Genomic DNA, 16,390 nt, shown 5'->3' with positions numbered 1-16,390 from the left:
TATGTTAGGGCTTAGAGACATTTTACCCACCAAAACAAGCCAACAAACTCCTTTGTTCAAAAGGTAACAATCAAATATTCTGAACCTTTTATTACAAAATTCCTCCAAATATCTTTGTTCCTAGTAATCCCGGCCCCCAATTTTTCTGTGGTTACGAGATACAAACCAGAAATACATCACTACTTTTGCACTTCCTTTACTGTTTGTAATTTTTTCTGAACACGGCGTAGAATTTTTATTTATGGTACTTCTTAATATTTAGGCTAACACCAGTAAGACTGGCGTGGCCAAATAGTGTCGTTTTGAAAATAAGTTTTAGAATGGTTTGTTTTCAAAAATAAATATTAAAAAAATTCGTGTACAAATGCACAGCCTGTTGTAATATACACCAAGGGCAGGAAAACTTGAAATTTGATGCTGCAAAACATCTGTGTACGTAGGACCACAGATTGATAGCGATACCAACACATACAGTACATTGTTGCTTATGTCTATCCTACTAGGCTGCGTTCGGCATACCCATAAGTTAACTAAGCCTCCTTTATTTTTCATACGTACGCTTCTCGAATTATTAAATGGTATATTTTTTTTAAAAAAAATTTATAGGAAAGTTATTTTAAAAAATCATATTAATCTATTTTATATTTTTTAATAATTAATAATTAATTAATTAATTATATACTAATTTATTACTATGTTTTTCGTGCCAGGACCCCTCTCGATCGGGGCCTAAGTCTTCACACTATAGAGTATAGACTACAGAGATATTCTTGGCTGCAAGTAACAAAAACTTCACCAACATTCATGTGCCCTGGCATACATATCATCCTCATCGAATTTTGGATCCTCACGCTGTTTTCATCATGGGCAAACTTTGGAGTCATGCACATACAAACCAGCTAGTATTGATCTTTTCAAGAACCGCATAGCTTGTGCCGTTGTTTACGATCTCTTCAAGTTCAGCCCCATGATTTTTCCAGACTGAAGATTAAGCAGCATATATACAAATTGATCAGATATTCAGATGTAGGGTTCTTGTGGTAAATTGTGCTTATGAGATGATTATTTCAGGATGTGTTTTTAATTAGTCGATCCCTTAGCTTCATCGCATGCTCAATGTCGTCTAGTCATTCCAGTCTCAAGTTGCTGCACTGCATTTGTTAGATATATAATATCTTGATGCAAATTTGCAAATGAACTAACTGACTGCAAGCCACTCTGAATAGCCTAAGCTTCCACTAATTAATACTGCAGCAGGAAAAATAATGTTCAGATAGCAATTTGCGGTAGGGACTACAAGAAAGTCCACTGCATATAGAACTGGACATGAAAGTCTATGGTATAGAAAAACAAGAGCAGAAAATTTTGTACACATGCAAAATGGTAGATATATATCGATCTCTGTTGATCTGAACAACCGATTGACAACAATCTGCATACATGTCGGCACTCAGACAGTTCAATTAGTGAAAGTCTAGCTAACCCAGCAATTAACCCTGAAGGTAATTAACTCGTGTTTCACGAGTTAGCTAGTTGGTTAAAACAGTATGAATCCCCTTTGCTGCACTTTATATTTCTGAATATTAGTTAATCTCCTTTGTGATTAGTGATCAGATAGACGGAGGCAATTATTACTCGTTCTTAATTAGAATTTTACCATAATTGTTTCTTTGTTAAGCGACGACGGTTTTTGACTCGCACCAGCGGAATTAAGGTAGAAAGTGAGGAATTGAATACTGCCGACAGGCCTTTTGGCCTGACGCCGAATGAATCAGTGTGAAAATCTTGCATATTCTCCATGTGCAGGACAAGAGCTCGCCTAACTGGTACTCTCCACTTCCATGCCACTACCAAGATAGCTGTGCACTCGCTGCAAACCCATCTATAAATATGCATGAAATGCAGTACTTGCCATCCATCTCAGCATCTCATTTGTGCAGGCAACAATGGCTAGAAAGGTAGCAGCTATTGCCTTTGTTGTGCTTGTGAGCATTGGCCTATCCAATGCAGCAAGGGTAGCTAGATTCACAGCTAAGGGAGGTGGTGGCGGCGGTGGTGAAGGGGGCGGTGGGGGAGGGGGTGAGGGTGGTGGTGGGTCAGGGTATGGGTCTGGTTATGGTGCAGGTTACGGACAAGGAGGTGGAGCCTCTGGTGGAGGTTACGGGCAGGGTGGAGGCGGTGGAGGTGGTGGTGGACAGGGTGGTGGCAGTGGATCCGGCTATGGATCAGGGTATGGCCAAGGTGGCGGAGTGTCTGGTGGAGGCTATGGGAAAGGTGGTGGAGGTGGTGGAGGACAAGGTGGTGGTGCTGGTGGGTCTGGCTATGGGTCTGGATACGGTTCGGGATATGGTCAAGGCGGTGGAGCTTCGGGTGGAGGTTATGGACAAGGTGGTGGAGGTGGTGGCGGTGGAGGACAAGATGGTGGAAATGGATCGGGTTATGGATCTGGATATGGTTCTGGCTATGGTCAGGGTGGTGGAGCTTCCGGTGGAGGCTATGGGCAAGGTGGTGGTGGCGGTGGCGGTAGCGGACAAGGGGGTGGCAATGGATCCGGATACGGCACTGGCTATGGTCAAGGCGGTGGAGCTTATGCTGGAGGCTATGGGCAAGGTGGTGGAGGAGGCGGAGGTGGCGGCCAAGGTGGTGGTGGTTCAGGTAGCGGCTCAGGTTATGGCTCTGGGTACGGTAGCGGTGCTGGTGGAAGCCCGTAGAGTTCAGTTTTGAACAAAAGCAAAGGAATATGTGTTTACGATAAAAACACCCATTTGCATTTCCATGTAACGAATAACAAATTTTAGTTTTATGTCGATGTACTTGTAACATGTTTTGAAATAACGGGTGTTATAGCTTTTGTTTGAGTTAATCTCTGTTCTATTGACATTGCAATGAAGCTTGTGTGATGTGAATGTGATCCATCTGTTATATATCATGTGAATATATCTCCAACTATGGTCTATGTGTGAACCCAGCTCTTGAGAAGTTAGAAGTTGGGTCAATGTGGGTTGAGGGGTCTTTATGGGAGAAGGGGGCATCTGGGCCAACATCCAAAGTTGCTAGCCAAGTCCTACCTAGACAACCTAACAACTTTTTGTTGTTTTTTTTAAAAAAACATGTTAAATTTTATTGGCGGCCACACCAAAGGCGTGGAAGGAATGACTCAAATCAGCCCGAGGGCCAATCCAACGGCTGGCGCGCAAGTGCGAGCACAAGTGGCCAATGACGCCATTAATGGTGGCACACACGCTAGGCATGGACCTTGCCAGTGGTGGTCGCGTGGCACGTCAGAGGTAGGGCAGGGAAGGGGCTCACCATGAGAGATAACAATGAGGGATCTCTCTAAAGAAGGAGAAATAGAAAACAAAAGGCGAAATTATTTTTTGGGTTTCGTCAGCGCGCAGCAACTAGGGTGGAAAACGGAGAACCTCATGGTCTTGATTTTCTACTCGAGAGACCCCAGGATTTGCAGCGCGATAAGCCACGGTGGGTGCGGGATTTGGATGTGGTGACAGAGTCCGTCTTAGGGACGACGACCCCAATAGGTGGGCCCTAGTTGTCAGTGGCCTGAGACTGACTAGGCCAACTAGGCTGATCAGCCCAAAGGGGAGGAGAGGTGTGGGCCGGCTATCTTGGCTGAGCGGGGAGGGGAGAGGAGGCGGCGCAAGCGAGCAGGCCGGCTGGCCTAGAGGAGTAGATAAGAGAGTATGCTGAAACACATTACGAGAGAGCGAGAGAGAGAGGAGGCTGGCCTGGTAGGGGAACAGGCTGCGGGAGAGAGGAGGAGGGACTTGGGCAGTAGAGGCCGAGACAACAAGGAAGGGATTTAAATTTGTTTTCTTAATTTAATTAATTACTGAAACAATATTTATGCTATTAAAACTATATCTTGAGCTCTAAAAAATCAAATCCATGAAAACTCCAGAGAGTAGTTAGGGCATGGAGAATATTAGAAAAATATTTCTAGCCATGACTTATTAAGGGAACTTTTATTTCCCTAATTCACTTGTTAATTTATTTCACAATTTAATATTAATTCTTGAAATGAATTATTTAGTAATTTTTAAATCCCTAAGGAAACCAGGGTGTGACATTGGACCAGGAGATAAGATGGAGGAGTCAAGTTGGTTAGCTAGTTCAATGGTGATATTTATTGTTTTAGGGTTAGTTTGGGAGCTGAGGGGAAAATATTTTGGGAAAAAACCACTAAATGGATTTATTTTGGTGAGGTGCTCTCCCCCCTGTATTTCCTTGGGGAGCTAGCGGAAATTTTCCATGGAGCAAAAAAAAAATAATAATGAAAAAATCATATAAAATCTTGAAAAATCTAGGAAATTGTCAGAAAAATAAATGGAAGGAAAATCTAGATAAATTAGAAAAAACCTGTCAAAATGTAAATTTTCAACAAGATAAAAAATCTAGAAAATGTAGAATATGAAAATGAGGTATTTTTTACAAGATCATAAAAAAAATAAAATTTAATCTACACCAACGTAGTAAGATCATGATGTGCCTTATATGATGTAATAACGCTGTGTATCCACACGTGCAAAATTATAAACTATATTCATACAAGGTTACAGTATCTTGTTAAGGAATGATGAGTAATCTAAGAAATATGGCCAAGGCCTATAGACTATAGAGAAGCCTATGCACTACGAGAAGAATTTTCCACGTGTTCTCTAGGGTCAAAAACTTGACGAAATATATCTGTGCCAACCATGTCCATAAGGCATCTTCAATTTTCCAGCCATACAATGCATTGCCAGAATAATTGTTCTGTGATATGGCATCATCAAAATAAATAGAAATACATATTCGTTTGAAAGAGATATTGCAGATCATCACACACATATATTATCTTGGTTGTAAGGGATATTGCTAAGGAAGTATTGATCTTGAAAGATAACGAATACAGATTGGTAAAAGATAGAAAAGAAACTATACTCTACTAAACAAAACACTTGTCTTGTTTAAATAGATCTAGGGGTCTATACTAAACTCTCCAAAAACTTTCATCCTAGCAACTTGGCTCTCTTGTTGTGAACCTATATATCACTGTGCAATATGACAAAGCTGATAAGCTAGGCTGTCAACTTGTGTTATTGCTTCGAAATTTGTCCCTACAATTAATTAGCCAAATGTAAGTGTTCATGCAAAATTTCCACCGCTGTTGTGTGAAAATCGCGTTGACACATGAAGGCCTGGGAAATCAGCTTAACTCTAGTGCAGGTTCTATCAAACCGGGTTTGGGGTGTACCACTTAGTTTGATCTTGTAACTAACAAGAAAGCAATTGGACTGGCTAAGAAGCTGATGATTAACAAGATAATTGGTCAATATTTATTGTAGCTTGATAGGTCGATAAAGAAATTTTATGATGATAAACGATTTAAGCAAATCTATATATATTGTCATCCGCTATAAGTTATTTAGGCTTAATTATCCACAAATCACTCTTTTTTAAGACAATCTTAATAGATTGGACTGAACCAAGATAATATAAGATTGAGACTAAGAAAGATATATATAAATATATATATATGTTGGATAGCTAAGCAGAACTTATGAATGAGCCAATACAATGACCAAGATAACTCATCGGCTAGAACTCCGATGAACAAGCATAGAACCTATCGGCTTAGTACATCTAGACTCAGTGGAAACAATCTAATAGGTCGGATCGAACTAAGACATCATGAGATTGAAGATAATAAGATAAATCTATGAAGCCAATAGATCTACACCAGCATGATAGATATCAAACCAAGAGGTCAAAGCAATGCAGCCTCATCCAAACCGATATATCAAATAACCTATTGTATCGAGAATCAGAATATCGTACCTAACTGATAAAGTCCTAATTCTGGCGATACAAAAGGAGCTGATATTACTCACTTTCTCACCAGAAGTTGGACCTAACCAATGTAGCCGTGCATGAAAATAATAACTTGATAGATGACAAGATCGAACTCGCGTGCTAGAGGTCGGACCTAATCGATGTAGCACAGTCAAGAGCCTGATCCATCGAAAAACTACAACTAAGAGTGATGATACGCCGATAATTATATTGATTTGTAGAGATGAGTTACAAAAGTCCTATGATGTTCCTATTTATACCCTCTAGTTGATACAAGTCCATATCAGGCATGAGATCCTAACAAAAAAAAGGAAAATAAGTAATCATACCTAATTACAAGCAATATTTTAAGAAAGGATAAAACTGTCTTGTCATAGTCTTCCCAATTCATTCTTGAATTCGACCTTTCCATGTATCGATCAACTTCTTTTCTAATCCGAATCCACTAAAGAATCGTACCAAATTTTGGCGTTTGCAGTAAGCAATATTCAAAGTTGTCATTTGTCAAACCCTTGTCCCCCTGACCACTTATTTGCCTTGGCATGCATTGTAGTTCATGTACACAAGGCACTAGGTAAAACTCTTAAGATTATCATAGCATGATATAACAGTAACATGTGGGATTTGATTGACATCTTCTGAACAAAGAAATCAATGCATTATTATTTAGTGCTTACAAGAAAACAGATGCTTTGAAGTAGAATAAACAACATTATTTCAGTATATTATTCAATTTTAGCTCGGTCAATATCATGGACAATGGTTTGTTGCTTCCTAGAAGATATACCATTTATGGCAGATTTATTGTTAACCAGGCTCTTCATTGGCTCCACCAGAAGTTTCAAAAAGGCAAGCATTTGATCAGAGTTCAGAGTACATACTCTCTCCGTTTCACAATATAAAACTTTCTAGTCTTATCTAGATTCATATGGATGCTAATAAATCTAGACATATATATAAATTATATACATTCATCAAATGATGAATTTAGGTAAGGCTAAAAAATCTTACAATATGAAACGGAGGTAGTATATTGGAACTAGCATATCGAACTGTCAAAGCATAAAAAAAACAATCGCGCACTATAAAGATTAAAGATGATATGATTTTGTAAAGCAAGCAACTACTGGAATAATCTTCTTGTAAAATATAGTGCAGCCCTCTCAACAATTCAACAATTTTACACTGTGAAGACAATTGGTTCAGATCGTTGGATGGGCATGAAATCTGTACCTGGGTTGTCGGGCTTCTAGCTTCCGATTGTAGGATTGTATGCCCAACCGCCGAAGTGTTGAAGCAAAAACCTAGAAAGAATTCACGTATCAGATTCTTGGTCGTGGAATACCAAATCAAAGAACTGGAACATAACCTAGGTCACAACATTAACCAAAACACTTGGAAGAAAAGGAGGATAGATGAGATGACCTCAGATCTCCAAGAGGAAGATGCTGTGAAGGGAGACTCGTCGCCGGTGGCGCTTCGGAGAGAGGATGCAGCAACGTTGCTAGAGGTGAACGATTGAAGCTTCATCACGGAGGTGCAGTCGCTGCTGTTCTTGCTGGGGAGGCATTGGTATAATCGGGAGTAAGCCTTGCTACACTCCAACAACTAGCCCAAGAGATGTGAGACTACTCTAATTTTAAATTGGTACCACCTCCCTTTAATGTGAGATTATTCCAAATAATATATCTCCTCGTCATACATTGGTTCCCTTAGTAATGATTGGCCTCTCACAAGCTCACAAACCCCATTCGCATGCACCCATGGTCCACTGGACTTTTTTGGCACACACCGCCCGAATATGCACGGGCCAAGATTGTGGACCCGACTCTAACCGGGAGACGTTGGCCTAACTAAGAGTAAGGGTTGCTACACGCCAAAAGCTAGCTCAAGAGACAAGTAACTCCGTTCACTTTTAAGTTAGTATAACTCTTCCTTAATTTTTAAGGCGAGACTATTCCAAACAAGCAGGAGGCAAAGGCAGTGGCAGCCTCGCGAGAGACTGGAGGCGAGGCAACAACCCGTGAATGATGCGAGGAAGCGACGGGTTTTCCCGATCTCGCAAGGCCAGTATTGCTTCTCATGGAATCGACGTGGATTGGGCTGCTGCTTTTCCTTGTGGGCTTCTAAACGCGCAGGTAATTTAGCCCGTGGAGTTCCCCTACAAGCCTAACTCCCTCGGGAATGGGCTGGAATTCCAATTGGATCCCAGCCTACCAAATGAGGCCTTAAAGAGTTAAGGATCTTTTCTTTGGATTTTTTGACCATTTCTATGGCAACTATGGAAATATATTTATCTTAGAAGTATAAAATGATTTACAATATTAAATGCATATATCTGTACTACTTATGAATGATTGATTCTTTTTAATCCATCAACCACCTTTTCTCTTTTTTTTATTGGCAAATAAGTAAAAAAAACTAGTGACTGATGAATGGAAAAAAATATGTTAACATGTTCCACTTCATATGTTTAAATCATTTTATCATCATTAGCTAATAAAACGATTTAGTGAAAGAACCATTTTAAACTAAATACACACATAATTGGCTTATCAATTTAAAGTTTATAAATTTGGGTTATTTCCTCAATAATAGCATTGCAAAATAACGTCGAACAGGGCCATGAACATCGAGCCAGGGACTGCATGCGTATTAGTTGTCAGTGCTCATTGCATATTACTCCCTCCATGTTTTATACGTGACACTGTTGACTTTTGGATCTACGTTTGACTGTTTATCTTATTTAAAAATTTTATTTAAATATACAAAATTATAAGTCATACTTAAAGTTTCTACAATAATAAATCAAATTATAATAAAAATAATTATATATTATATATTTTTTAAGGTCAAACATAAATATGAAAGTTAACGGTGTCATATAAAAAACATGGAGGAAGTACAATTCTGTAACTTTTGCATGTGAATTGAGATGCTAATGAAGTAATTTCCTCTCATGAGTTAGATAGTTGAAGACATGATGGAGGTAGAAGATGACTAAACATGTCTTTCTAGTCCTACCTGGTGTGCACTCTAAACTTCACTTCCCGTGGTTTGTCATAAACTGAAGTAGAGTCCTCTCTCAGAAGTAAAACCAACTAAGATGAAGTAGTTAAACATGCGATTGAAAAGCTGAAACAGTAGGACTTCTTTGTGCAGGTTTTTTCTTCCAGAGAGCCAAGAACTTGCCTAATTTGACTTTCTATTTATTTGGGCCACCGTAAGAAGACATAACAGTGTACAGAGATACCTCGTTTTAGACTGATTGCAATCTGGACTTTGAATTGAGATACCTTCATACTCGTTAATTAATTAGAGATTGCCTAACTAATCAACCTATACATGCCTATAGTTATCTAGCAGGTATACAGTAGCTCCAAACCCCCCTATAAATACTGGTGCAAACAAACACTTGGTACTCATTGATCAGCAGTACCGAAGTAAAATGGCAAGGAAGGTATTTGCTATTGCCCTTGTTCTCCTCCTTTCCATTAGCCTATCCAATGCCACAAGAGTACTTAGATATAGTGGTGGGGGAGGTGGTGGTGACGGGGGAGGCGGAGGGGGTGGTGGCAGCAATGGTAGTGGAAGTGGATCAGGGTATGGATATGATTATGGTAAAGGAGGTGGAGGAGGTGGTGGAGGTGGTGGTGGAGGTGGTAGTGATAGCGGAAGTGGGTCAGGTTATGGATATGGTTATGGTCAAGGAAATGGTAGAGCAAAAAGACAAGGAGGCGGTGGTGGAGGAGGAGGGGGTGGAGGTGGAAGTGGACAAGGCAGTGGATCTGGATATGGATATGGTTATGGTCAGGGTGGTGAAGGAGGGGGTGGTGGGGGTGGGGGTGGAGGTGGAGGCGGAGGCGGAGGCGGAGGTGGAGGTGGTGGCTCAGACAATGGCGGACGGCGCGGATAGGATGGAAGAGGAGGTGATAGATTGGGAGGATAAGTATGTAGATTATACTAAAGTATATACATGGCATTGCTAATGTGGATGATGATAGAGCACTCGTAATGATTGTTGTAAGATGGTAATTAAATTTATGTTGGGCCAAAACACAAATCATACATGTGGCTTAATAAGGTGCACCGATTGTGGTACTGGTTGTTGTGGGCTATGACAGCAATACAAAACCATACACGTAAATTAAATAAATAAACATCATATTGACTTATAATTTCGGGACCAGTTATGCTTTTGAGCATATTTTGAAGTCAAACTGCGAATCTAATCATGTTTCCTTAACTTTCCCTACTTCATGAAGTCATGTTAATGGTGTCAAAATCATGGCAAAATGCCACTTATGCACTTGCCTCTTTGAACATTAATTACTTAAGATATTGTTTATTTAAAAAAATTGATAAAATTTTGATTAAACCTTGATAAATTTAGCACATATCTTGGCACAACCAAAACATTAAGGATGTAAGGCCAAATAAGTAAGGGTATAAACGGTATTTTGGCTTTGAGTTTAATACAGTCAAGTTAAGTTCATGGAATAGGTTTATACAATAACTTTATTTTTGAAAAGTAGAGTCAAACAATCAAAGTTGAGAAAATAAGATCAAATTAGTGTTTAGACTTTAAAATAGAGTCAAAAGCACAATTAACAAGCCTCAAATTCATTAAATGGGATGAAGATCGAGTTAGGCCCTGTTTGTTTTAGCTAGAGATTATCGTAATCTGGATTATTGTCACCTTGATTATTATAAGGTAAAGTAGAAAGAAATGACAAAGGTGGGTTTTATTTTTAAAGTATCCAAGGGCAATGGGTCTAAAGTCGCTCAATAATCTAAAATAAGTATGTTTGGATGTGCTTATCAGATTATAATAATCTAGGCTATAGATTATAACAATTTATTACAATAATCTATTTGTTTATTTCAGCTTACTCAAAATAAGCCAGATTATAATAATCTTAAAATGAATCAAATATGGCCTTAACGGGTCCATCGTTTTAGTCAAAGTTTAGCATGTATGCATATGTAAAATCAAACCAAAATACAATTAATGATAGCTGAACGTTTGAACTGGAGTGAATATAAGCTTTACGTCCATCTATTTGAAAAATAAACAAATGGAAATAAATCTGAATCTAATTACATTAATTTAATTGTTGCGAATGATTTAGTTATGATTATCTAAAAAATTTGGAATGATTTAGATTAGCAAGATTGATATCGATCATTGAAACACATTATTTTTCTAACCATCGGTTGACTTCAGTCTCCTCTCGGCAACTTCTTTTCTTTGCAGCATACCGTAGAAGGTTGAATTCACCTAGATCATGGATGGGTAGCAAGATTTGTGTGCGCCCAACAATAATTATTTTTAATAATAAATTAATTTATTCTGGTCTTTGCATTAGAGAGGACAGCAAACGGGTTACATAATGCCATTCCCAGTAAAAAGTTTCATTTTCGTGTTTTTTAGTGTATCATGGAAGCAATAAGATATTTATTTGATGATTAAAATAGCCCATATAATGTATTATTACATTTTATTTATTGCCTAGACAATAGTGCAAGAAACAATATATTGCGCTGGAAAGAGTGCAGCAGAGTTTCATCTAGATGGAACCAATTTTCTCCCCCTTTTCGTTAATTCCTTACCACATATCAAAAGTAGGAACATAACCCTATATTTATTGTGGAACCCTCAGCGGAAATGTCGTTAATTAGCGCTGGTCGGTAGAGTTAAGACAAAGACAAACCAAGTTGTTATTAAAGGGAGTCAGCAGTCGACTGTGTTATAGAAATGATGCCCAATGATGATAAAGGACTACTGGCCTCTGTGTCATATTATAAATTACTAGTAACCATGTACATGTACGTGCAATGCATGTTTGTCATAAAAAAATATTGTAGGAAAATACATATAGTTACATTCAAAATTTAGGAACTACATCTTAAATAACCAAAAAATTCTAGGTCAACAACTCTAAAATTGCATCAGAATTTAGAAATAGCCGTTATGGAGAAGAAACCTACCATCTATAAGCTTCATATATACTAAAACCAAAATTTAGGAACTACATCTCAAATAAACAAAAAGTTGTAGGTCAGCAGCTCTAAAATTGCATAAGAAATTGGAAATAACAACCGGTATGGAGAAGAAACCTATCATCTACACTAAAACCTTCAGATACATGGTGCTGATAACTAGCAGAAATTATCTTTGTTTGCAAAATTTTCCAATTTAAACCTTGAAGTTGTAACTAAAATTTCAAGATTAAGATGTTTTGTTATTTATTCAGATCTACAGCATGTTCTTCTACCATCACCTTCAGAATTATAGGGTCGTCAATGAGGGCATAGAGTGTAGATGAAGATTTATGTATAGAAAAGTCTTTGAATTCTTACCTGCACCTCACATAGTTTGGCTGCTGGAACTCCCCTATAAAGCAATGGAATTAACATAAAAAAACTATGATTAGATTTTCACTAATTAATTAAAAGAATAGCAAGAAGTGATTGTTACTTGCACATTATAGCAACACTTGGGCCTCAATGGCCCGAAGTGTTGGCTCATGACCACTGCATTCATTTGATCTCCAATCCAATCCAATTACCAGCAATCGTTTCCTTTATAAAGGTCCCTCACAATGATTAACCCATTAATTTCTATAAGCACTTTGACTTTCCTGATACCTATGCTAATGTTGTTTGTAAACAATAATGCTCCACGAATTTGGGCGCGTGTTCATTGCTGGCCTGGTATTCTAAAAAGATCATTATCAGAAAAATCAAGTCAGACCAACACTCAAAATCAATTTGTTAGCAACAGAATCGTTTGCTTAGTCGATTTAGTCCCCTGGTTAGATATTCATTGGATTCACTTCTTAATAAATATGAAGCCATAGTCTCATTGTCTTGAGTGCCAAATTCATTTATCTACACAAAGGGAATATTCATGTTCCACTTAATATTAAGCAGTGGACAAAAAATGTGCAATTTTTGCAACTAAAATTACCTAATTTCATAGGTAGCTCCCAGGATTCCTCTAAGAGAGATGTGACCACAAGAGATTGAAGGAAATGGCAGATTCATAGTAGAGCTTCTCAGGTCCTTTAGTAGCCTGTAGTCAAAGTTTTGTGGAAAAAAATGGCTAAAGAGGAGCAAAGTAAGATTCATATATGCTACAGGCAGAATCCAACTATTTCTCATCATTCATAACAATATTTTACGGTCACAGAACATACCAGAAGTACCATGGAACAGGAAAACTAACTAATACCTACATACTGGCCAGACTGTATGGGAGCAACAGGAATAACTATTGCTTCATTTCTTCTCATACAACAAGAATAACTAATGCTCCATGGACAAAAAAGAAATAACTATTGCTCAACGATGGTAAATAAGCTTAAACCAGAAATCATGTAGTGGTATCTGAAAGTGCATCTAGCCCCTAAAGCGGATTTTGGATGATTAATGAAATCCTAGTCAAAGCATGTGTGCGCTAACCGTTTGTGATTGCAGAGAAGTAAAGCGAATCTTAACATGTGCTCTAATGTGAAAGGTTCAAGTTAAATTGGAAGTGACCCGTAAGACGAAAAGCAAACATATTTGAATCTTTAGAAAGACGTTTTTCTTTTTCGCTTTGAGTCATAGGATAATCCGTACTATTAAGAGGGGTCACCTAGTCAACACATGCATCTGTGAGTGATTTAGTGAGTGTTAGAGGCTAGGAAAGAAATTTCCAGAGAGCCTGGACCGGACAGTCCGGCCCCAGGCAGCTTCCAGAACCCAAGTATGGGCCTGGGCAGTCCGGCCCATGTAACTTTATCCAACGACTAACTGACGTTTGACAGCGCTATATAATCCACATCGGGATTCTAGTCGTTGGAGAGGCTTCTAGTTCAAACTATAGGGTTCCTAGGCTGGTTCTAGCACTCCCCAAGCCTCCCCCACCAGTCTCAACACCTCCTAGAGTGATTAAAGAAAGAATCTAGCCTAGGTTGTGTTGAGAGGGATTAGTGAGTGACATTGATCAAGTGTTCTTGAGCCTTCAAGAGAGTGATCAAGAGATCTTGAGCGACCAAATGGATGCATGTGGCCGGAGACGTGGAGGCCTATTGCTCTTGGAGTTTGAGCTCCTAGATTGATAGACGTCGCCCGCAAGCCTCTAAGCTTTGTGGATCGCCCGGGATCAAGTTTGTGAAGGTTGACGCCCAACCTCCACAAGGAAAAAGGCAAGTTCTCTAGTGGTTTCTTATGCTTCTTCTTAGAAGGTTGCTGGGTAGAGCGAATTGTATCTTAGGGCTAGGCAAGAGGTTGATCATGACCTTGGTGGTCGATCAAGGACTTGCTAGTGCCTAGGAGTGAATTCGGAGACCCGTGTCGATCTTGTGTGAAGAAGCCAAGAGAGGAAAAGGATCGAGAGAGATCCCGCTCAGTGGAGCGCCTCAAAGGAGAGTAGGATCGAAGGATCCGAACTTCGGGTAAAAATCTCTCGTGTCCATATTTGTGCTTTTCTTGGTTTTTCGCTATTCCTGTGTTCTTCCCGAGTTCATTTTCAGCACACATACACTACACGTTCGCAGGAACTCTACCAAGAAAGGAGGACTGAAAAGCTCTCTCTTTTACTGACCGGACAGTCCGGTGTTCATACCCAGACAGTCTGGCAAGAGCTATCGGTTCAACCCGAGGGCCCCAACCGGATGGTCCGGCCCCTGAGCCCGCCCGGACTGTCCGGCCCTACTAACCGCTGCAATTTGACAGATTTTTCAGGTCGCCTATTCATCCCCCCTATAGGCTATCTCCCTGGGACTTTATTCATCCCCCCTATAGGCTATCTCCCTGGGACTTCAGTATCTCTTATCATAACCAAAGTATTCATTATTCAGCACATATTTTGGGACGATTTTCTTGGTCTGTATTTGCAGGAGTTGAAACATCAACCTACAATATTATGCAGATGAATTAACACTACATGAGCCTCTGCCATGTCAATAGATCACAAGAATAATATAATTGATTATAAAGTCTGATAATAGAATAACATGACAGTATATCATTCAACTGCGGTAGGAGCAAGAAACTGGGTATCAGGACAACAACGATGATATCCTATAGAAGTGTTAAAGTACAAACTGATTATTTCACCCAACTACCAAGGCAAACAATCAATGCTGCAAAATTGATCAGTTAATATGTCTCGACTATCAAGATACCATAATAAATTAAATTAGTTAAACCATGCTAGTTTCCACATCGCCAGTTCGCCGACGACACTCTCCTCTGGTCTACGTGTAACCCCTAATTGCACTGCCATCAATGATCACATAAAATGCAAATGATCTAGCTATAAGGGTAGATAGCATCAATAGACCAGTGAAGTGTTTGATTGGTAACAATGACAGACAGCTAGATAGGGAGGTGACGATATGGGGGGAAAACAAGTTAAGCAACAGAGGAAGTGAAGCAAGACTTAGAGCGGGTTACCTGAATGTGGAGATCGTCAATGATGACAAGCTTGCAGTTTTACCCTGGTAGCATTTCACTCCTCAAATTTGAACGCTAGTTTCTTCCTCAACTTCAACGAAATCTGAAACACCAATATTCACTGTTAGGAGTACATAGATATTCACAAACTTCCTGACTGCCAGTGGTAACTTTTATTGGTGGACAAGGCTAAAAATAATATTTGACTTGTACCAGATAAGCCAATCGTTCACACGACTATTTTGAAACACATATATAGTGAGGGACTTTAGAGTTTAGAGAAATTGAAAGTTGAAGCATTGGAGACATGAATGTGACATTACATGTTTGTGCATAAAAAAATAGTGTGGAGCTTCTACTTGTAGTGGTGCTATATATTATAGTAGACAGAAGGACAGCGATCAGTGACCACATACCTGCATTATGTACATACATGAGCACTGATTGGAACCAATAGTCGATCGATCAAGATCACTTCGCTATCTCAGGATTGATCAAGCGGTGATATTTTGCAAGCAAGTGTCACACATATTCATGTGTGTTATAAAATTATATTGTTGGGGATAGAAATAAGTGTCACACATGTTGTAGGCTCAGTTCAGAATGTTACTTACCTGCAGCAAAGATGACTAAATTATTTCAGAAATTGAAGTGGATTTTTCCTAATATATTCTAATGTTAGGAAACTGGGGTGAATTTAAGAAAAATAGAGCATACACAATCAAGCCTTAATATGATGTGATTTGAAATATATAAGAGAAGAACTCGACCTAGTGGCTTCCTCTTCCTTTTGGAGGAAGTGATGATGAAATAATTCCTGAGCGAGTATAAACTCCATGTCCTATGGCTAAAGAGATCAGGTATAAGTTTCATGTCATGCTTGGCAAAAATAAAAAAAATAAAAACTCAAAAATCAAGAAGTTGGATTGATGGCATGAAGTTGAAGATTTCATTATCTAACAAATAAGAAGATTAGCCCGGATTTGTCTATACTTCATAGCGAGTGTTTCACAGTGTTAGTTGTATTCATTCGTTCGTTTTGTATTTTCTTACAGTAATCTTGGTGTAGGTCCAACAACTTAAGCATTAC

General features: G+C 39.0%; 2 protein-coding genes and 1 long non-coding RNA gene across 3 annotated transcripts; 2 read left to right on the top strand and 1 right to left on the bottom strand.

The window, feature by feature from the left end:
* The first annotated feature begins 1,946 nt into the window (after positions 1 to 1,946).
* On the top strand, positions 1,947 to 2,863 carry LOC102712950 (glycine-rich cell wall structural protein 2-like). Its single transcript, XM_015843124.2, has one exon. It carries the CDS (start codon positions 1,947 to 1,949, stop codon positions 2,709 to 2,711), a length of 765 nt encoding a protein of 254 aa, XP_015698610.2. The 3' UTR covers positions 2,712 to 2,863.
* Positions 2,864 to 9,301: 6,438 nt separating this feature from the next.
* On the top strand, positions 9,302 to 9,769 carry LOC121055974 (putative glycine-rich cell wall structural protein 1). The gene has a single exon (XM_040529379.1). The coding sequence runs from the start codon at positions 9,302 to 9,304 to the stop codon at positions 9,767 to 9,769; it is 468 nt and encodes a 155-aa protein (XP_040385313.1).
* Positions 9,770 to 12,832: 3,063 nt separating this feature from the next.
* On the bottom strand, positions 12,833 to 15,896 carry LOC107305433. Its single transcript, XR_001551587.1, has 3 exons — positions 15,717 to 15,896; positions 15,301 to 15,403; positions 12,833 to 12,931 (listed from the first exon to the last, which is right to left on the bottom strand). It is a non-coding gene; the product is annotated as an uncharacterized LOC107305433 (long non-coding RNA).
* Positions 15,897 to 16,390: the final 494 nt, after the last annotated feature.

This window comes from Oryza brachyantha, chromosome 12, assembly GCF_000231095.2.
Source record: "Oryza brachyantha chromosome 12, ObraRS2, whole genome shotgun sequence".
Lineage (NCBI taxonomy): Eukaryota > Viridiplantae > Streptophyta > Magnoliopsida > Poales > Poaceae > Oryza > Oryza brachyantha.
Note: the sequence above shows the minus strand (reverse complement) of the source record. Positions and strands in the feature narration are given on the sequence as shown.

Excerpts from the sequence above, each read along its gene's own strand:
- LOC121055974 (XM_040529379.1), top strand. The coding sequence starts at position 9,302 with ATGGCAAGGAAGGTATTTGCTATTGCCCTTGTTCTCCTCCTTTCCATT.
- LOC102712950 (XM_015843124.2), top strand. The coding sequence starts at position 1,947 with ATGGCTAGAAAGGTAGCAGCTATTGCCTTTGTTGTGCTTGTGAGCATT.